General features: G+C 56.6%; 3 protein-coding genes across 3 annotated transcripts; all 3 read right to left on the bottom strand.

Annotated features, from left to right (window-relative positions):
• Positions 1–175: 175 nt before the first annotated feature.
• Positions 176–3,396, bottom strand: F5144DRAFT_612700 (uncharacterized protein; the record flags this gene model as incomplete). The annotated part of the gene is made up of 2 exons (XM_066791727.1): positions 422–3,396; positions 176–358 (listed from the first exon to the last, which is right to left on the bottom strand). Exons 1-2 carry the CDS (start codon positions 3,032–3,034, stop codon positions 176–178), a joined length of 2,796 nt encoding a protein of 931 aa, XP_066643336.1. The 5' UTR covers positions 3,035–3,396.
• A 577-nt stretch (positions 3,397–3,973) lies between these two features.
• Positions 3,974–11,059, bottom strand: F5144DRAFT_593009 (uncharacterized protein; the record flags this gene model as incomplete). The annotated part of the gene is made up of 11 exons (XM_066790417.1): positions 3,974–4,324; positions 4,536–5,135; positions 5,213–5,447; positions 5,687–6,427; positions 6,538–6,624; positions 6,676–6,844; positions 6,905–7,316; positions 7,376–8,482; positions 8,891–9,840; positions 10,280–10,598; positions 10,982–11,059. The coding sequence occupies 11 exons, from the start codon at positions 11,057–11,059 to the stop codon at positions 3,974–3,976; spliced, it is 5,049 nt and encodes a 1,682-aa protein (XP_066643335.1).
• A 5,860-nt stretch (positions 11,060–16,919) lies between these two features.
• On the bottom strand, positions 16,920–18,800 carry F5144DRAFT_649762 (uncharacterized protein; the record flags this gene model as incomplete). The annotated part of the gene is made up of 1 exon (XM_066792978.1): positions 16,920–18,800. The coding sequence occupies one exon, from the start codon at positions 18,798–18,800 to the stop codon at positions 17,163–17,165; it is 1,638 nt and encodes a 545-aa protein (XP_066643334.1). The 3' UTR covers positions 16,920–17,162.
• Between the last annotated feature and the right edge of the window lie 484 nt (positions 18,801–19,284).

The raw sequence follows: 19,284 nt of genomic DNA, 5'->3' as shown, positions 1-19,284 counted from the left end.
CCCAATGCGCCGATGCGATGCAAAAAACAAGATGGCAAGAAATCCTCCCCTCTCCTGGTTTATCCTCCCTCCCGAGCTCCTGTTTCGGGGCAGTCTAACATATGACTTGACAGTAAAGGAAAAAAAAAAGGAGATACGCAGTGTGAGCGAGTGATGAGTAGGCGCAAGCTCAGGCTCATTTCCCCAGGTTAACAGCCGCCTGTGTCAAGATGGAAGCGACGCCGTCCACGGTCAACTGCGCCTCTGTCATGTTGCCGGAGACGATGGCGTCCCGGATAGAGGGGAAGTAGGCTTCGGGGTCGCGGGACCAGGCCTGCGGGCCGAACACGACGTGCTTGAACTGCGTGCGGCCGGGTATCTATTCACCCCCTTGTTAGCACACGAATAGCACAGAATATGGGTGAATAGCTGGTCAACTTACCCCTGCGAGGTCTAATAAATCCGTCTCAAACTTGCCCATGCGCGCGTTGTAGTCGCACCGGCGGCTGCCCAACCCCGACGGCTCCCACCCGCTGGACGCAAGCACGCTGTGCTCCCAATTGGCCTCCCACTTGATGAACTCGCGGACCGACGCGATCACCTCCTTGACCGCGAGCTTGAGTTTTTCGAAAGACGGGGTTTTGCCTCCTCGAAGGCCAGCCCAGGACTCGAGCTCTTGGGTCCAGCGGACTAGGTTGTTGGCGTACGCGGGGATGTCAAAGGGCAGGATGGGGCGGTTGGATAGCTCGAGAATCAGCAGGCCCAGCACCTGGCCGAGGAGGTCGTGGTAGATGAACCCGGGATCACCGAAGTTGTCCATCCACTGGAAGTTCTGGTGGATGGCACGATGGGAGGACTTGTCGTCGCCGAAATGGATGTCGAGGGATGAAGTACCGGCGATGTTTTGGAAAGGGACGTAATCGGAGTCGGTGTCAAGGCCTTCAATCTCGCCTTTGCGCCGGTCCCAGCGTTCCCGCAGGGTGCTGTTGAAGTGAGGGTCGGCGACGCGATTCAGGATTTGGAGGAGGAGCTTGCGGAAGACGGGCGACCCAGCAGCGTGGAAAGTGTCACCGGACACGGCCTTGTCGAGGTTGATGTAGGCGAGGGCGTCTCGGCGCAGCGCTTCGTCGTTCTGCTCGACATACTCTGTTGACCCTATCAAGTTGTACTCTTGGGCATCCCACGACGCGAATTCGATGGTGCGTAGGGGACGCCAGCCGCGACCAACGAGGTCACCCAAGATGCGGGCAATTTCCAACATGATGGCGGTTCCCGAGTGGGGGCCTACCGCGGGGAAGGCCCATGAATCGCGGTGGTTGCCGATGATGACCTTCTTCTCGCCCTGCTCGATACCTGTGATCCTGCCGTACACGTTCCAGATTGGCTGCTTCTCAACCTCATCCTGCACGTTCTTCAACCGCACAATGGGCGAGGAGCTGTCCCCGGTCCACCACTCGCTCACATCAGGGACACCCCCGATCCACTGCTCGGGAACCCGCTGACCGGAGCCTTTGAGACGCTGGAGCAGGGCCTGTGCATCGCGCCATGTCAGAGGAAGGCTGGGAATTTTGACCAGGCCCTTCGTCTGATCTAGCTTCATGCGTGGCAGGTTTTCTTTGCTGCCCCAACCGGGCGTCAGAACGTCTCCAACAACCCAGCTCAGCAAGCTCACGGTCCCATTCTGCACGCCATTGGTCGGCATGGACTGATCCCCGGATGCTGCCGTCGCCTTTAGAGAGCCGTCATCCGCGGGGTCGCTGTATGTAATGCAGCCCACAGCGCCAGCCTCCTCAGCCGCCTTGACCTTCAACGCGATGTCGTGTTGCGGCCCGTAATGCCGCACCAACGCGATAACCCCATTCAAGTTGATGCCACGGTCCTTGAGCAACTGAAAGTCTTCCCTCAACCCGTAGTGTGCGTATACCAGCCGTCCTTTGACATCCCCCGATTTCGAATGTCCGTGGAACGCAGGAGTGGGGCGCTTAACGCCTGCGACCACCTCCCATTCCCACTTCGCGGACCACGTCACTTTGCCGCCCTTGCCCAACACCTCCACCGCCCTGCCCCCCGCCTTGGGGTAATTCAGATAAACATGGTAGACGTCCCGCCTGACATCTTCCAACCCGTACTTCCGAAACAGCATCTCGGTGTCCTCCATCAGCGCAAAATCCCCCGCCGTCCCGGCAACATGCGCGTAGCCCGTGAAGTGCCTCAGGTGGTCGCGTATCCTCCTCGCGTCGATGCTGCCCTGCACATGGTTGCGCACGCTCTCGGGGTCGTACATCTGGCTGCCCATCCTACGGGCCATGTTGTTGAACATGTCGCTCGAGAAGACCAAGTAGAGCAAGCCCAAAACCACAAACACCGCCACCGTCCTAGCAACAAGCAGCAACAGGGCAGGGCTCCCAAACTTAGGCAGCGCGGGCGCGCGCGCCAACCACGACGACGCCCACGACGCCCGCGGCCCCTCCTCCGGCGCCGCCGCCGCACCACCATCCCCTCCACTCCCACTCCCACCAGCACTCCCACCAGCAGCACCCCCCCGCCGCAGCGCCGGCAACCGCCACCTCCACCGCCAACGCCACTGGGGCAGAGCCAGGCCGATGCGCTTGCCCCAGGAAGAGCGACCCCGGCCGCCGCCGTGTACGCCCGAGTCGTCGATCTCGAGCTCCTGCATCTCGCGGCGCACGTGTTCGGCCTCGCGCTCGGCGTCGGAGTCGGAGTCGGAGTCGGAGCTGAAGAGGTTGCTCTCGTCGTCGGTCTCGACGGTTGGGGGGTGGTAGCCGCGGGGTGGGCGGCGGGCACCACCCGGCGCTGTTGTTGTGGGTTGGTGGGTGGGGGTGGAGGAGGATTCGAAGGCGTGGCGGGATCGTGTTAGCAGCGATTGGCCTTCGGCTTCGGCTTCGGTCGTGTGTCGGTGGTCGGGGTCGTGGTGGTGTTGGTCGGTGGGGGAGTCGGCGACATCGTGGTGCCAGGCGCTGCCGCCCGCGACGGCTTCGTCGTAGGTCGGTATTGGCGGTACCGGGTCGTACCGCTGGTCTTGGGTTGGCGCCATGGTAGGCGGGTTTGTGGCCGTCGGCTTGTGCGGAGTCTGTCTAGTCGTCGCGGATAGTTTTGGATGCGGACGATTTTAAATGTGTTTCGGGAAAACGACGGCGCTGAAACCAAAGCGGTTGTTGTACGAAGTGGTAGTTAACGTTATTTATTGCCAGAATCGCAAAGGAGTGTGGTGGAAACGACGAAACAATCAGCAAATTGCTAAAAAAGAAAGCAAAGTAACGCTCATCAGGCCAGCGGCTCTGTGAGCCAACATTGATGGTGTTTGGTCGGTGTTGTTGAATGAAGTCGAAATTGCCGATCCGAAGCACACGACAAGGAGACGAGTCGCCCCTTGTCGGCTCGGTTGCAGGGGTTCTTGGCGGCGCGGCAGCACCATGCCGGATCCCCAACAGGCGGGGCCAGTTTAGCTGTTGCGTTAGGTAAGTCAATCGCCCCTGTCCCCGCTGCTCCCGAACAGTTAATTGTTCCCCAGACTCGAACACGAAACACGGTTTTCGGGTCCGCCAAAGTGATAAAACAATCCCACTTAGGAAAAGGGAGTGTTTCACTTTTACAGTTGGGAGCTCCCTAAGCCGTTGTGTTGGACATACAGTTTATTTGTTTTTTGTTTTTCTTTTATTCACACGACATCGACTCATATACGCTCATGGACATGTTTCTCCAAGCGCGGAATAGGGGTTTCCGACTGCCAATGTTCCTAACAGCTTGGCTTGTGCCATCCAATCCATCCTCACGACCAGGCACTTACACAGTACTTTATTTACTCCGCCTTCACAGCCGACCCACCACAATCTCTTCAACTCTCAGCCTCTGTCTTCGGTTTATGTGTTGTTGCTTTTTCTTCCTCCTCTAAAGCAAGAATGCTGCTTTCCTACATCCTCCGTAGCATCACAAACAACACCCCACCATCATCGCTATCCCACCAAGCCCATCATCAAAGACTCCACCCCTCCCCCATCTCCTCCGGTCTCGAATCCCTCTTCCTCAACACCACCCTCCACATACGCCGAAAGAAATAGGCCCAAATAATCCACTCGGACGGCCTCTGCTGGCCACGCTCGGCCCGCTCAAACACCTTGAAGCGGTCGCCGAACCACTGCCACGTCGGGTTCGGGTCGCGCTCCATCCGCCCGATCAGCGCCCGCCGCTTGGGCCCGTAGATCTTCTGCAGGCCGTGCACCGCGTTGTTGAGGTTGAACGTGAGCGCGTACGTCGCGACGGCGACGACCACCGTCACGATGGCTAGGTTGGTGCTGCTGTAGGACTCGTTGATGCTCCAGATTGCCTGGTGGGGGGGAAGGGGGAGGTAGGAGTGAGTATTTATGCTGCAAGAGAGTCGTGGTGGGTGGAGGGAGTGGGGTTGTTGCTTACCATGCAGAGACCCAGGGGAAGGAAGAAAATGCTAACGAAGGTGAGGAGTTTAACGTTCTCGCCAAGCTGTGTGGAGGCGCGAGATTCCATCACCGCGCTGGCATTGAAGAGCTGAGGTTGTCAACAGATATCCAAATTGCGCTTTGGGCAGGGCAACTCACGCCGTCTCTCATAATGGTGATGCGTTCCAACTTCTCCTGAAACTCCTGCCTCAGCCGCTTCAGATCCTCGCACGACTCCTCCGCCACCTGGTCCGCCGTGGCGAGCACCTCCTGAGACTTCTCATACCAGTAGTATTCCCGGTCACTCTGGGACCCCATGGTGGTCCACGGCGTCACAGACCGTTTGCGAAACCTAACCCATTGTTGGATCGCATCATCCAGTAGCTTGTCCGCCTCGTGGATAAAATTGATAGCCCAGAAATAGCGCTTCGAGGTCGAAAAGGCGTCATCGTCAAACAAGATGTCTTGGAGTTGATCAGGCTGCCGCAAGACGCTGTCACTATCCACGAGGTTTTCGGTCGCCTGAAGGATCTCCCGCCAGCCAGCTACCACTGTTCTAAGCGCCTCAGCCACATAGTATGTTGTCTGTGCCCTGAGGGTTGGCGCTGCGCACGTTTCGTATATGAAGGGTGCCCAGAAGCTTTGAGGTGTAAGGCAGATGAGCGTCCAATGGATGGGGCCGGTTAACGGCGGAGATTCGTTTACTAAGGGCACAGGAAAGATCTATAACAAAGTAAAGTCCGTTGTCAGCCTCAGTGCTTTCAAAGTTGCAACTGCTCAGGGATCCAAGGTATAATTACCGTAAAACAACCCTTGCTCATTCCAACCGTAGGGGCATTGAAGAATTGAGTCGTGTTTCGCAGGCCTCCAATGTTCCCGCTCTCGAGTGCAATCAGGTGAAAAAACGCGATATGAAACTGCAAATCGGGTTCAGGCGTGTCTTCGAGATCCTGATTCAACGGGTCCAGCCGAGTAATGGACGCGGCGGGGCCGAACGACTGCAATGTGGTCGCCTGAACGTGGGCCTCAACGAGACTATTTAGAGAACCGAAACAAGAAACCAGGGGCACCGACGACGGTCGATCGTCATCGCACGCTCCAACCCACGGTATATATTTTAACACCAAGCGATCATCGTTATGAGGGATTCGCTTCAAGGCTCCACTCGCCTCTTCTAGAATCTTTGGAGATATGGTTGAGAGTCCTTCCAGGAGGCTAATTCGTTGTCAGCGTCTCTAAACCCCGACTGTGAAAAAACAGTTGAAGCGACTTACACTAGCCTCCTCCAAGGACTGCCGGATTGGAAGCCATCGTGCTCTTGGTTGAGGATGAGGTCTGCCAGTCCCACCGTGAATCCCGCTCGCTCCCATTCCTCGCGAGGATGCTTAATATCAGGGGCTATCCATCGATACAGTCCACTGGGCGTGTACGCGCAGCCTTGCATTGGGTACCATATTCCTCTTGGCCAACCCCAGTCCACGATCCACATGGCGCCACACTTTTGTAGCTCTTCAGTGGCCTTTTCCAGGGCGCTTGCACCTTGAACCGCGGAATCCGACGGTGCTCCGGAATAAAATGTCTCAGAAATAGTAAGTGGTAGCCGCCCGTCGTCAGGAAGCTCACTCCAGGAGCCAAAGGCATCGCGTAAGAGTTTGGTCACTGCTGGCGCAGTGGTCCCCTCTGAAACCTGGCTGCTTCCATACAACGAAGTATCGGCAATGAAGCTCCACTCATCCGGCCGTCCGGTCGTTGATGTGTAGGCCTTGATAAGGCTACTCAGATTCAATTTCCGGTTGCCTCTGTCTGCATGAGCTGCAGCACGCTGGAAAATGTCGCGGAACTGGCGAACTGACAGCCGCAACGTGGTAGCAGTGGCCGTTACCCAGTTCACCATAACATCCCCCGGCTCAACAAATTCGGGATCCAACTGACTCAGGTAGGATGTAAACATTTTCTTGATGTCTTCGGGTGACGGAAGTGGGAAGGAAACCTGCCGGATATATCGCACGAGGTGACTGTCCAAGGAGGGTAGGTCCCCGGTGAGAAAGATCATGGCTCCCCCAAAGCGTTCGAGGGTTTGCGCGAGTGCTGCAACTGATGAGCAATTGATCACACATACTCTTACATGGACGGTCGATGCCCACCTTCTCCGAGTGGATTCCGGATCAGGCCATCCAGGCGTCTGCTCTGCAGCATGTTGTCTGCCTCGGAACTACTCAGCCGTCAGCGAAGCGACTCTCATCGAGGCGTGGAAAATACAAACAAGATCATGACCGCACCCCAACGAAAGCTTAGTTCAGAGTATAACGACAATCTGTTCGCGAAACTTTCGGACTCCAAACCCAGGTCGTCAGGGCTGAGACGAAGGGTTGGGCGGTGGCAATAATCTGCCAGGGACGATGCTGTCAATGCTTTCCCGACACCTTCAGGACCTGTGCCCGCACTTCATTTAGTAGGTATGTTCTGTCCTCAAGTACTTTTGCCGTGCTTACCATGAAACTGGGCAACAAACGCTTTGCGTGAGATGTGCTCAGCCGTCAGGGGATACTGATTTGTCCCCTCGACAACCTCCATTCGCCACGCAAAGTGTTCCGTGATTTTCTCTTTGAGGAAACAAACGGTATTCTCATCGAGGGCGACGGTTTCCAAAGTCTCGGCATTCCACCAGGACGGCTCGACAAGACGGAGTTCACCAATGGGGAAGGTTGTCCACTTCTTGGCTATGAGCAGAAACCCCTCGACCTTCGTCGGCGCCAGTAAAAGATATCTGGCACTGCGAAGAACGTCTTCAGACGAGATGGAACTTGTGCATCCAGAACAATAACAACCAAAAGTAGCTGTTGTTTGCAGCGGTTCCTCGTTGTACAAGGAGAAAGCTGCGGGGTCGAGGATGGTTTTGACGGCCTATTTCGGTGAGTCAATATCCCGGGGTAATAGAACGCTGCTTCCATCGAACACCATACCGTAGAGCCACGTCTGAAACCGTCTGAGAACTCCGACTCCCAGACGCAAAGAGGGTAATCGCCAACCTCGACCTCGGAGATCTCTTGAAGAAGTGCGAGATGCTTCTTGTTTCTAGCGACGAGTTCCCCCAAGCGAGCGACTGATTGTTCCGTATCCAACCCAATAACCGGGTAGTATGGGAATCCTTTAATCGGCCGCGCCCCGCTGTAACGACCCAGTTCAAAGCGGCTGCTCGTCCTCGAGAACCCCTTGCCGTCCCACCTGAAGTGCCAAACCTGCACCACGCAAGCTTCTGTGGTTGCCGTTCCGGTTATCATGTCGCACGACGAAACCTCGACCACTTGCTCAAGACCTTCTCCTCCTGGCCCAACGAGCAGCATCCCAGGGGAGAAAATAGTCGGTAGATCGTCGAAGAGAACGACGCCGCGAGCTATGTTGGCGTCTCTGCTCCGGACAAGCGTCCTACACTGTCCATCGCAACAGGCGAGCAGGTCTGCGGTCTGGATTTTCAGACGAGGTGTTAAAGCGTGGCTAGCCTCGTGGTCGGCATACAGGGATCGAAGCTCACTATCGGGTTCCTCCGACTCATGAATGAGAAATTTGAGGACATCCCGGTAAGAAAGAAGGTCCGTGAAAGGGTAAGTGAAGGTTCTGTGGCCGATGCTAGTGGCTTGTCGGGTTTGCTGGCGATTCAGACAGGGACTCGAGGCGCATAGCAGCAGTGCAAGGAGGTCGCTGTCTTCCACAATGATCTCCTGGAGGTGGCTTGACCCGTCCAGATCGGTCTTGCTTTTTGTAACGAAACCCGAGTGCTCGGTTTTCAGCGCGCGGTTTGCGTCTGGGACTGCCACGGGGATAATAGCACCAGTTTGAGCGGGCGGCCATGACTTCTCGAGAATCTGTAGGCGCCGGTCTAGAGTCCCAAGCGTGGTGTCGATTCTACTAAGAACTTCGATGAGTTTGGAAGCCGTCGTTTCATCGGAATCAATCATGCTATCCGTAACTGGAGTCGTGGATATTGACGTCGCCATGCCGATCTTGTCACGACTTTTTGCGCGGTGGAGGACGCGCGCGGCGTGGCAGATTCGAGCTTCTGCGTCCAGGGCCTGGGGGCGCTGTTGCAGTGCCACACTGCCACATCACAAAACGGCCCCCACGAGAAACCATGCAAGCATTTGTTGAATAACCTGGAAGCGACCAATCAAGCACTACGCGCCAGGAGACCTTTTGGCCAAACGGGAGTGAGAAATTATGAAAAAAGAAACGAAGCAAATCAAAACGGAGCAAAAGAAATCAAAATAAAAGAGACCGAATGAAAGACAAACTAGACTTCGGGCTTGTCGTTTTTTTTTTCTTTTTCGTTCCACTAATCGAAGGGTTGGTCGGCATCTACACGCGGGGCATGGTGCTGAATGAGGCCTGTCAAAAAAAGTCATTTCGATAACAGGGGTATCGTGAAGCGAGCTGGGGGCCAACTAATGTAAAATGACTGCGTGTGGTGGGGGAGATCAAACATCAGGCCAACACTCCTTCTCAGCCTCCAAAAGTGTTCTCCATTTCCCTTCCACTCTCCCAAGAATCGCCTCCTTCACCTTCTCCTGCTCCTCCCCTTCCTTCCCCTGCACCACTTCCGCCACTGCATCGTCAATCATCTTCCCCAACTCTTCCACAAACCGTGAGAACTCCGGGCTGCTCCAATTGGGGATGAATTCCTTGCGTAGCGCACCGCCATCAGCATCCTCCTTGCCAGCGTCCTCGCCTGAAGAGCGGCGCTCCTCGGCCTTGTCGCGGGCCCAAGACCAGGCGTCCAGATAGCAGCGCTCAGTGCCCCAGAACGTGAGGGCTCCTTCCAACCAGGGAAGGAGGGTTGGCGGGGTCGTGGTGGCGGCGCTACTAGTAAAGAGGGATCGCACAAGAGATCCGCCGGATAGTGTGTTGGGAGAATCGGCGGTGGTTGGATGAGTGCCGACAGATGAGAAGAGGGATTCTAGTTGAACAAACCCCGGCAATTTTCCGCCCTGCGTGGAAGCCTTGGATCGGGTATCCTGTGCGACGGCCGAAGTAGCAGGGAATGGAACCGCGATTTCGATGCCCAAGTTGTAGCGATCAGCAACATCGATGAAAAAGCGTTCTTCCTTCCGGATGGCGACTAGAGCTTCGGTCACCCAATCTACCAATCTCGTCTCAAACGCTTCCTGCGATCCGGACACTTGCTTCGGAAGGTCGATTGATGCAAGGAACTGGCCCGCCGCGCGGATGTACGAGTGAATGTACAACCGGTCGTTGGCAAGCCAGTGGCTTAGGATGTCTTTGGGTAGTCGACCCTCGGCACCGGCGAGCAGGAAGGGGTGCTGAGTCGCGGACTTGTAAAGCTGTTCTTCGGTTGCCAGAAGGTGGCCGGTGAGGGACCATGCCTGTTGCGGGGATGCCATGACGTAAAAGTTGGGATGTGAAGCGCGACGCACTACAATTCTTGTCAGCTCAAACGGAAACAAGGGTTTTATCGAATGAGTGCGTTGCAAAAAGAAGGGACTGACCTGAAGTGCGCTTTCTCAGAAAGCTTGGTGGTGTCGCGGAACACGTCATCATGCGGAGATTCGGGTCTCCGGCAGGCCCCACCCACCCCGTTCCGGCACCGACATATCGGAGCTCTCCACCGGCCCGAACAAGGGCAAGAGAAAACAAAACGACCAACAAAAAAGAGAAATGATCCCCGCAGGGCAAAAAGACCGGACCCCAACCCCCCGTCCCAACCGCGAAGCGACAAGAAAAACAAAAGAAGCCCCTCCAGGGCAAACCTGGCCCTTCCCAACAACCCAGCCTCCCACCCCACCTCTCCCACTACTTCCGAGGACGCGTGTTGATGGTCTAGCCGTCCACCTCCATCTCCGAGCCAATGTCACCGGCGACGTCGTCAAGGTCCATCGCGTCGACACCGGCGACGAGGGAGACGTACGCCGGATCGTTGGCATCGGCGACGGAGGTGGGGGCGGCGGCGGCGGAAACGGCGGGGGAGGCGATTGTGGCTGCCGACGAGGCGGCTGCGCGGTCCTGGTCGTCCGCGTCGGAGTCCGACGGCTCGGCGGCACCCCTTTCGGCGGCGTCCGCCCGAGTGTGGTCGTCCTCGAGGAACGCCTCGACGGACGACCAGAACCACGCCGCCGCCTGGAAGGCGTCGACAGCACGGGCGAGGTGGCAGTGGTCGGCTGGGTCTTCCTCCGGCTGGAAGCGTGGGCGGTTAGCAGTGTGCAGTTGTAAAATGGATTCAAGTTGCGATGGGTGAACAACGAATTCAAACTTACCAAGTCATCCAGATACCGGTCCTCTAGGTACCGGTACCTGGCCAAAACGATCGTCGTAAAAAATTGCTCAAAATGAGCAGGCGAGAGAAGGCTTCCGAGGCGGCTTGCCTCCCGGAATTCGGCCAGGAACTCCGATCGCTCGACGTCCCGACCCGGGACGGAGGTCACACCGCGGGCGAAGGCGGTGGCCTCCTCCACCAGGTTGGTCAGCTCGATCTGCACATCCCGTTTTTGATCGGAACGCCGAGCGATCGGAGGGCCCTGACCACGCGTATGTCGGTGCGGCGGCGGGGGGCGACACACGGCCGTCCACTCCCCCTGTTGGCGATCGGGTGTGGTCAGCCGCGACTCCTCCGGTTTAGTTCTTAGACAGATGTTCATTCTTACCAATTCATGCCGGCCCACGGCAGGCAAGCCTTGAGCCCTAGTGCGGGCCTCGCGGCGCGGACGCGGGGGGGGGAGGCATCTTCTTCCGCTTTTTGTTCAAGTACTGTGACGCGAATGTTAGTCGCTTTTGTACACATGCAACGCACGCCGTACAAATAACAAACTAAAATACCATAAAAAGACAGGAAAATATAACCTACAGTCAGGCGGCCAACACACGGCCGAGGGAAATGTCGATGGGTTTTTTTTCCTTTTGTAACGAAGCGACGAAGCGACGAGAAACGAAGTTGGGATTCTGGCGCGTGAAGAGAAAAAAAGGCGGAGGGAAATTCAGTCGAGTGAATATTCAGGAAGCGGGTGGTTTTTAGGGCAGGCACGATCGGGGACTGCGAGTTCAGATAAGAGACAAGAGGAAATATTTCCACAAACCGCTATAGGCACCTTCCTATTGTTCCCCAATGGCGCATTTCTGTTGTGTGCCCTCATTCGAAACGTTCTTGCCGCCCTCGTCAGTTTATTTACCGCAGCTGTTTACTGGCAGTGGGGATCAATCTTCTGTGGATTCAAATCCGAGCGCCTATTGTGTAGCTCGGTCCATATCCTACAAATCTGGCGCGATTACCTTCATCGAACAGTTCAAAACTAGCGCTAGACAGATTTTAGCGTAAGAAAAGTAACTAAACTTAGGAAATAACTATCCTAGCTACAACCTGACAAAACACGGCTCCACGATGACCACAGCCCTCCACTGCTAGGCAACATCAACAAGATTTACAGTCCGGAAACAAGAAAGAGGAGGTCCCAGTGTAATTATGGAAGAGCAACTCATCGATGAGACATAATATATATTATCGTAAGATCAACTAACAGCCACCAGACCCTTGGGGATCCCTGGCAATTAAGACGACCGAGGTTATACCGAAGACCTCGCATGTGAGCAAGGCCACAGTGCGCAAGCTCGGCAGGTTGATAAGGAGGGACAACCCATCCGATGATAACACAAAACACTCACACGTTTGGTCAAGCGGTTATGGTGCATCCCATTTGGGCCGCCACCGCTTCAAAGCACCGCGGGTTCAATTCCCGGGGTGGCAATGGTCCATGGCAATAATTTCTGGCACTCTAGTAGGTGCACTTGTGTCCACTACAACTGACGGTTACGTCTGTGGCATTGCGAGGGCACTGGGGCTTGAGGGTTCTGGGGGTTGAGGGTTCTGGGGGCAGTGGGCGGGGGTGACCAAACGTGTCAAACTCTTCTTTTTTCATTTTCTCCTTGTGTTATCTCACATGATACCGCTGATTCCCAAAAGAAAGCTGTCCTTTTAATTCAACACACTCGCTTCATTCGCGCAGTATCACGGGTGGAATCGCCGTGGTAGGGGATCTCTGGTATATTGTGTGGTTGCACGAGCAACCGAATGTAGGAGGCGCGGCGCGCCCAGGGAAAACCCTGTCTGTGTGGGCCGCGCACAGACCATACTAGCAGGACCCCACTACCAGGGGTCCTGCCCTGCAACCCTGACCCTGACTAACTACAACCCTAACCCGTATATGGAACGGGCTGTGCCCGTGACACTACCCTCCCCTCAAAACTAGCCCCCCGGCCATCAAATCCATCAAATCTATCTGAGCCTTCTCAAAACGTTCAAATTGAAACAAGGTCATGTGGCCTCGGTCCTGGTCCGTCGGCTTCGCCTCTGCGGCTGGCCTCCTCCGCCTGCGGCGCCCGCCGGCGCCCTTCTACGATGTCTCTGTCGGTCCTCTCGCTCTTCGTCGCTACGCCCCTTCTTCTTTACCCATGTGGGCGGTCCCGGACTATCCGGGTGCGTATCGTGGAACTCCCAGATGGCATCGTCGCAGCCTCGCAGGTCGGTCGCTGGTTGCCACGTCGGCGTGTTATGGCCTTCCCATTTCACCAGGTATTGCCATCTCCCGTTGTCGGCCTTTCCGTAATCCAGGATATTCTCGAACCTCCATTCGACGACGTCATCGCCATCGTCGGTCCTGGTAACCATCCGCCCCCGGTTAGCCGTAACGTCGTCATCGGTTTGCTCCTGGCCGGGGATACCCTCTTTGCGGTATGGTCTCACCATCGAGACGTGGAAGGTATTGAAGATCTTCATGTTGGCCGGCAGTCGCAGTGTCACCGCGTGTGACGACGTCTTCGTTACCTGGAACGGGCCCTCCCACCGAGGCTCCAGTTTCTGTGTCGGTCTGCCGGTTTTACAATTCTTCATGTTTAGCATAACCCAGTCGTCGATATGGTAGACAGGCGCGTCGGACCGCCGCCTGTTTGCGCCCTCCTCGTAACGATCCTGTGCCTGTTTCGACAACGCTGTCGCCTTTTCGAGAATCGCTTTAAAGCGCTCGGCGATCTCTGACGCCCGGAAGAACTCGCGGCGTTGCGCCTCTGTAATGTTCGGCGGGCATGGCTGCGCTGGCTCAACGCCCATGCGAGGGTGGAAACCGTAATTGGCGAAGAATGGCGATACACCGGTTGTCTCCGACGTCGTATTGTTGCCAGCGAATTCCGCTAGGGGCAGCCAATCCACCCAGTCATCCTGCGCCCAGTCGCAGAAAAGCCGTAAATATTGTTCCAACTCGGCGTTGATCCGCTCTGTCTGCCCATTTGTTTGCGGATGGAACGCTGACGACGGTTTCAGTGCCACGCCCAGTCGTGCCGACAACGCCCTCCAGAAGGCTGAAACGAACTGCGTACCCCTGTCGGAGATGACAGTCTCTGGCAAGCCATGCAAGCTGTATATTCTCTCGATGAACCGGTCTGCCAATTCCTCTACCTCCAGTGTAGCTGTAGGAATGAAATGCCGCATCTTGGTTAACCTGTCGACCACCACCGCGACGTGGCGGAATTCCTGCCCTCTCCTTTCGCATGGTGGTAGAGGCGTAATATAGTCGACTGAGATATCTCGCCACGGCGCCAGTGGTACCGGTAATGGCTTCAAAAATCCCGTTGGCAGCGATCTCGGGGTTTTCGTTTTATCGCACAGGAGGCAGGCATTGCAATACGAGCGGACTACGACGCTCATCCCCGGCCACCAGTACTTGCGATTCATCAGGTCTAGTGTCTTGGTCCGGCCAGGGTGACCCCCCGGGCCCGAGGCGTGGGTTCGGTAGATTAGCTGAAGGTGCATATCCGCATCCTCAGGGTCGATGATCAGTCTGTCGCGAAAGTACGCCTTGCCAGCAACCACACGGCACTCGGCATATGGCACTCGCAATTGTTGTTTTAACTGTTTCGGCCATGCCCTCGCGCCTGGGTCTGCCAGCGCCTCCATTATAGCCTGAAGCGGGCGTGAATTCGCGTACATCTCCGTCAGCAGGTCGTCGATGTGGCGAGAGACGTCAAGCTGCAAGATCTTCATCCCGAACAGCGACTCCTGCTCGTCAAAAGTCAGCGGGTCGAACCTAGCCGGGTCGATTAGTGGGCGTTTCCGGTTCCGCAGCCGATCATCTGCGACGCCCTGTGGCATGTGTTCGGGCTTTCTGCTCAGTGCGTCCGGTCTCGCGTTCGCTGCGCCGGGGCGGTATACGATTCTGAAATTGAATCGCGAGAGGAATTCCGACCATCGCATATGCCGCGGCGACAGTTGTTTCGTAGTTGCAAATGTCTGAAGGTTCTTATGGTCCGTGATGATGTCAAACCGCTGGCTTGCGCCCTCTAGTTCCGGCCGCCACTCCTCCAACGCTTTGATAACCGCGAGGAGCTCCTTATCGTAGATATCGTAATTGCATTCCTGTGCCGAGTGTTTCGCGCTGAAGTATGCCACCGGGTGTAACTCGCCGTCGTCGCCCTCCTGCAAGAGGGCGCCGCCCGCAGACCAGTCCGAGGCATCCGTTTCAACGACTGCCGGTTTCTCCCAGTCGTAGATCCGCAATGCCGGCGCGGATGCAAAGTAGTGCTTTAGTCGCTCAAAAGCCGCTTGACAGCGGTCCGTCCAGCTCCAATCCACCGTTCTCTTGGTAAGGTCGTACAATGGTCTCGCCACACCCGAAAAGTCCTTGATAAAACGTCGGTAGAAGTTCGCAAAACCCAGGAAACGCTGGAGTTGCCTCCGGGTCGTCGGCGGCAGCCACGATTTAATGGCAGAGACCTTCTCGGGGTCCATCTCGATACCGCCCGGCGTGATGACCAAGCCTAAGTACTTGGTCTTTTCAGTGTGGAACTCGCACTTCTCGATGTCGATCTGCAGGCCCGCATCGATTAGTCGTTTCAGGACCTCGCGGACTTGCTTAATGTGGTCTCCCCTGCCTGCAGAGTATATGAGGATATCGTCCAGGTACGCTGTCGCACAATCGTCGAGAAGGTCGTATAGGATGTCGTTAATATAATGTTGGAATGTGGCGGGGGCGCCCTGCAGGCCGAACGGGGTGACCAGCGACTCGTATAGCCCAAATCTGGTGATGAACGCGGTCAGCCATTCGTGGCCCTGCGCGACTCTGACTCTGTTGAATGCCGCGATGACATCCAGCTTTGTGAAGATCCTCGCCTTGCAGATCGAGTCGAGGGTTTCCTTGATCAATGGGATCGGGTAGCGGCTCTTCATTGAAATATTGTTCACACCGCGGTAGTCGACGCAGATACGTACACCCCCTCCGGGCTTCTGGGCGAGTAATAGCGGGGACGAGGAGCTAGACTTCGATGGCCGAATGAATCCTTTGGCGAGGTTATCATCGAGCCACCTCTTGACCACCCGGAGCTCCATTGGCGAGAGGGGTCTGTTACGCGAAAATGGAAGTTTGTTCCCTGGGACCAACTCAATCTTATGGTCGTATGAGCGGTGCGGTGGCAACGTGTCCGCTTCTCGCGGTAGAAACGCTTCAAACAGGTCGCGGTACTCAGAAGGAAGTCGCGCCTTGATCTCGTCAGCTGTCAAAGACGGTTTATTCGACTTGTCGAAGAACTTGCGGGCATCCTCCTCGGTGATGCGCCGCATCGTCGGTCCATCTCGCCAGACTTCGTCAACAAAGCTATGAAAAACAGCTGGCAGTCGTGCCCTGTAATCACCTGCATCACCACTGCGGTGGAGAAGGTCCCTGAAGAACCCGTCTGGCAGGTCGGGAAGCTCGGTATATGGTACCTCTTTCATCGCCTGCTCCAGCTCGCCGAGGGTGGTTCTCATGACCGCGACACCCTTCTGGCGGCAGAGCAGGGCGAAATTAGGTGCGCTCAGCAACTCAATATCAGCGCCGTCGATGCGCTCGGTCCGTCGTGCCACCCCAGGGGCCGGCAGTGCCCGGTGCGGCTGGGCTGGTGTTGCTCGCTTCCCCGCTACCATTCTCGCCTGCCGGGGAGAACGGGAGGGCTGATTTGGTATCATTCTGGCCCTTGCGTGTGGTGGCGCCATTGTCCACCGGGGGCCTCCTCTCGCCTCCGCGGCGTTGCGATGCTGTAACAGCTGTTGGCGGAGGCGCCAGCTGCGCCTCCTGCGCGATCTCGCTGCCTTTTGTTCCACAGATAATTTGCCAGCAACGGTCTCCGGCTGCCCTTCGGGTTCGCCTTCGTCCTCGACATCCTCGACATACATATGGAATCGCTTCCCAGGGTCGGAAACTGTGGTCGGCCCAATTGCTCGGGGCGGCCGGCAGTGCCCCCGGCAGCCCTCGCCAAAAGTAAGGGATAATTTCTTCCAATCCACGGCCGGGTTGTGTTTGCTCAGCCACGGTAAGCCGAGGATGACTGGGTTATCCTCCGCCAGCGTTGTAATAAAGAACTGCAGTTGCTCGCGATGGTCGCCAATCACTAGGCCCACTTGTGTCTTCCACTCAATCCATGACGATAGAGCGCCGTCGGCAAGGAAAAGTGGCCTCTTTTCTGGTAGTCTCGTTAACGGAATATGGTGCCTGACCGCGAATCTGAAGTCTAGGAACGCCAACCCAGTACACCCAGAATCAACCAGTGAAACACACGGAATTGCGCGGCCGCCTACAAGGAGACAAGAAGACAATGTAATGGAATTTCTCTGGCCGATAGCACTAATGACCAATCTGTCATCGGCACCGGCGAGGGTTATCCCCAACACCTTGTCCTCCTCCCCATAGTCGGCCCTCCGCCTCCACACGCGGCTCTGTGTGGAGGTTAGGCGTTTCCCCGGCTGCTGCGGTCCTCGCTCCGACCTTCGTAGTCCGTGGTGGGCTGGCCATCGCCGCTCCAACCGTCCTCGGAGTCGACCTCGCCTACCACATGGCCTGGGTTCTGCACGTTCAAGAAACGGACCTGGGGGTTGCGGCCGCCCCGGAAATCGCCGCGCATCTCGCCGCGGCGAGTCGGAGGACCTTGGTAGTTGCCACTATTGCCGGTATTCGCGTTGTTACCAGGGCCGTTGAGCGCTCGCTTCTGCTGGTAAGCGCCTCCGAAATAATTGTTGTCCCCACCTTGTTGAGGGTTATAATAACCCTGAGAGTAGCCCTGGCTGTTGTAAGCGCCGCCATAGCCACCACGCTGGCCGCCACCGCGAGAGCCGCCACGACCACTACGGCCCGGGTATGTGGGCCTACGGCACTGGCGGGCCTGGTGGCCGGCTTTACCGCAGTTGAAGCAGAGACCATCGTTGGCTCGACGTAGCTTCTCCTCTTCAGGGATCTTTGCCAAGTTGATCCTCATCTGGTCGAGGTCCATGGCGTCGGGATCCTCAGCCTTGCCGCCGTTGCTGTTACTGCGGTTCTGACTACCGTTGTTGTTGCTGGCTGCCTTGCGGAGGTGGTCTTCGCCCTCCATGTTGATTGCCAGTGTCTGGGCCATCTTGACCCAGCCTTCGAAATCGTTGCGCTCCGGGGTATTAATCTGCATGTTGAGGGCCTCCCGCATACGCTTGGAGAGCCGCTCACGGAAACCACGAACGCGGGCCGTACCATCCCAGTCGCATACGTCGGTGAGGTTCGTATATTCAGTCAAAAAGTCGCTAAACGCCGCAAACTCGTCCTTCTGTGACAGGCTACGAAGCTTGTTCTCCGCGTCGGCCGCTAGATCCATTGTAGCGTACTTACGGGCGAGATGGTCCATAAAGTCGGTTGCGGTTTCCCACGGCCAGGTGGCCGAATCGGAAGGGTTCGCCGTCACCTTCTGGACACCCGTAAAGACACCGGTGGCAGCGCTACCCTCCAAGAGGGCGGAGGCATAGATGATCTTCTTGCCTTCGGTGTTAAATTCCTGCGGGCGGGACACCCATCGGCCCATGACGCGGGTCTGCCAGGTGCGGAACTGGCTCGTTCGCTTGGCAGTATCCTTTTCGTCGCCTGTAAATGCGGCTGGGTGCGGTATTGAACCATCGCGGTCGTTGGGCCCATCGTTGTCACCACTACCGCTGGTCCTGATCTTTGTAGCCGCCTTTTCCCACGTATCCCGCTCGACACGGGTCCTGTTGAGGGCTTCCTTGTAATTGTTGAGTTCTGTATTGCCGGCTGTGACAGCCGCCCTCAAGTTGCTAATGGTGACCTCTGCCTCCGAGGCCTGCTTGTTCAGGTTGTTGTTCAGGTTGTTGTACCGACTATTCTGGGTGCTAACAACGTCGTCAATCATCTTGAGAAACGCGCGGCCGTCCGTGTCCTTCTGCATGTTTTCAATGAGGTCCACAGTGGCCTCGCTGCCCATGACCTCCACTTGGAGGCCCTCGAAAAAGTTCTTAAGGCTGGGAAGAGCGGTCTCATCCAGCTTGGCGATGATGTCGTCCTTGATGCCACGGGTACCCGTACCCGGGGACTTACTGTCGCCAGCCATCTTGGCGTTCTTGGCGATGTCGATCACTTGTTGAATCTTGTATTTTCTGTCGATACAGTGGTCCGCGCGACACAGCTGCAAGTCGCTAGGAGCGTCGAGAAACTTGTTGGGATTTAGATCTTCGTAACCGATTGGATATTGACGCTCTCTCGTAGCGCTCACTGCTGCATACGCGAACTAGAGGTGCAATCAACTATCACGGGTGGAATCGCCGTGGTAGGGGATCTCTGGTATATTGTGTGGTTGCACGAGCAACCGAATGTAGGAGGCGCGGCGCGCCCAGGGAAAACCCTGTCTGTGTGGGCCGCGCACAGACCATACTAGCAGGACCCCACTACCAGGGGTCCTGCCCTGCAACCCTGACCCTGACTAACTACAACCCTAACCCGTATATGGAACGGGCTGTGCCCGTGACACGCAGTAACAATTTCGATCGGGGGCGTTTTAATAAATTTGAGGGTTGAGAGCAACTACGAGTAGTGTT

Source organism: Chaetomium tenue, assembly GCF_020726465.1.
Source record: "Chaetomium tenue strain MPI-SDFR-AT-0079 chromosome Unknown F5144scaffold_4, whole genome shotgun sequence".
In the NCBI taxonomy this organism is placed as follows: domain Eukaryota; kingdom Fungi; phylum Ascomycota; class Sordariomycetes; order Sordariales; family Chaetomiaceae; genus Chaetomium; species Chaetomium tenue.
This window is presented reverse-complemented; position numbering and strand designations above follow the sequence as displayed.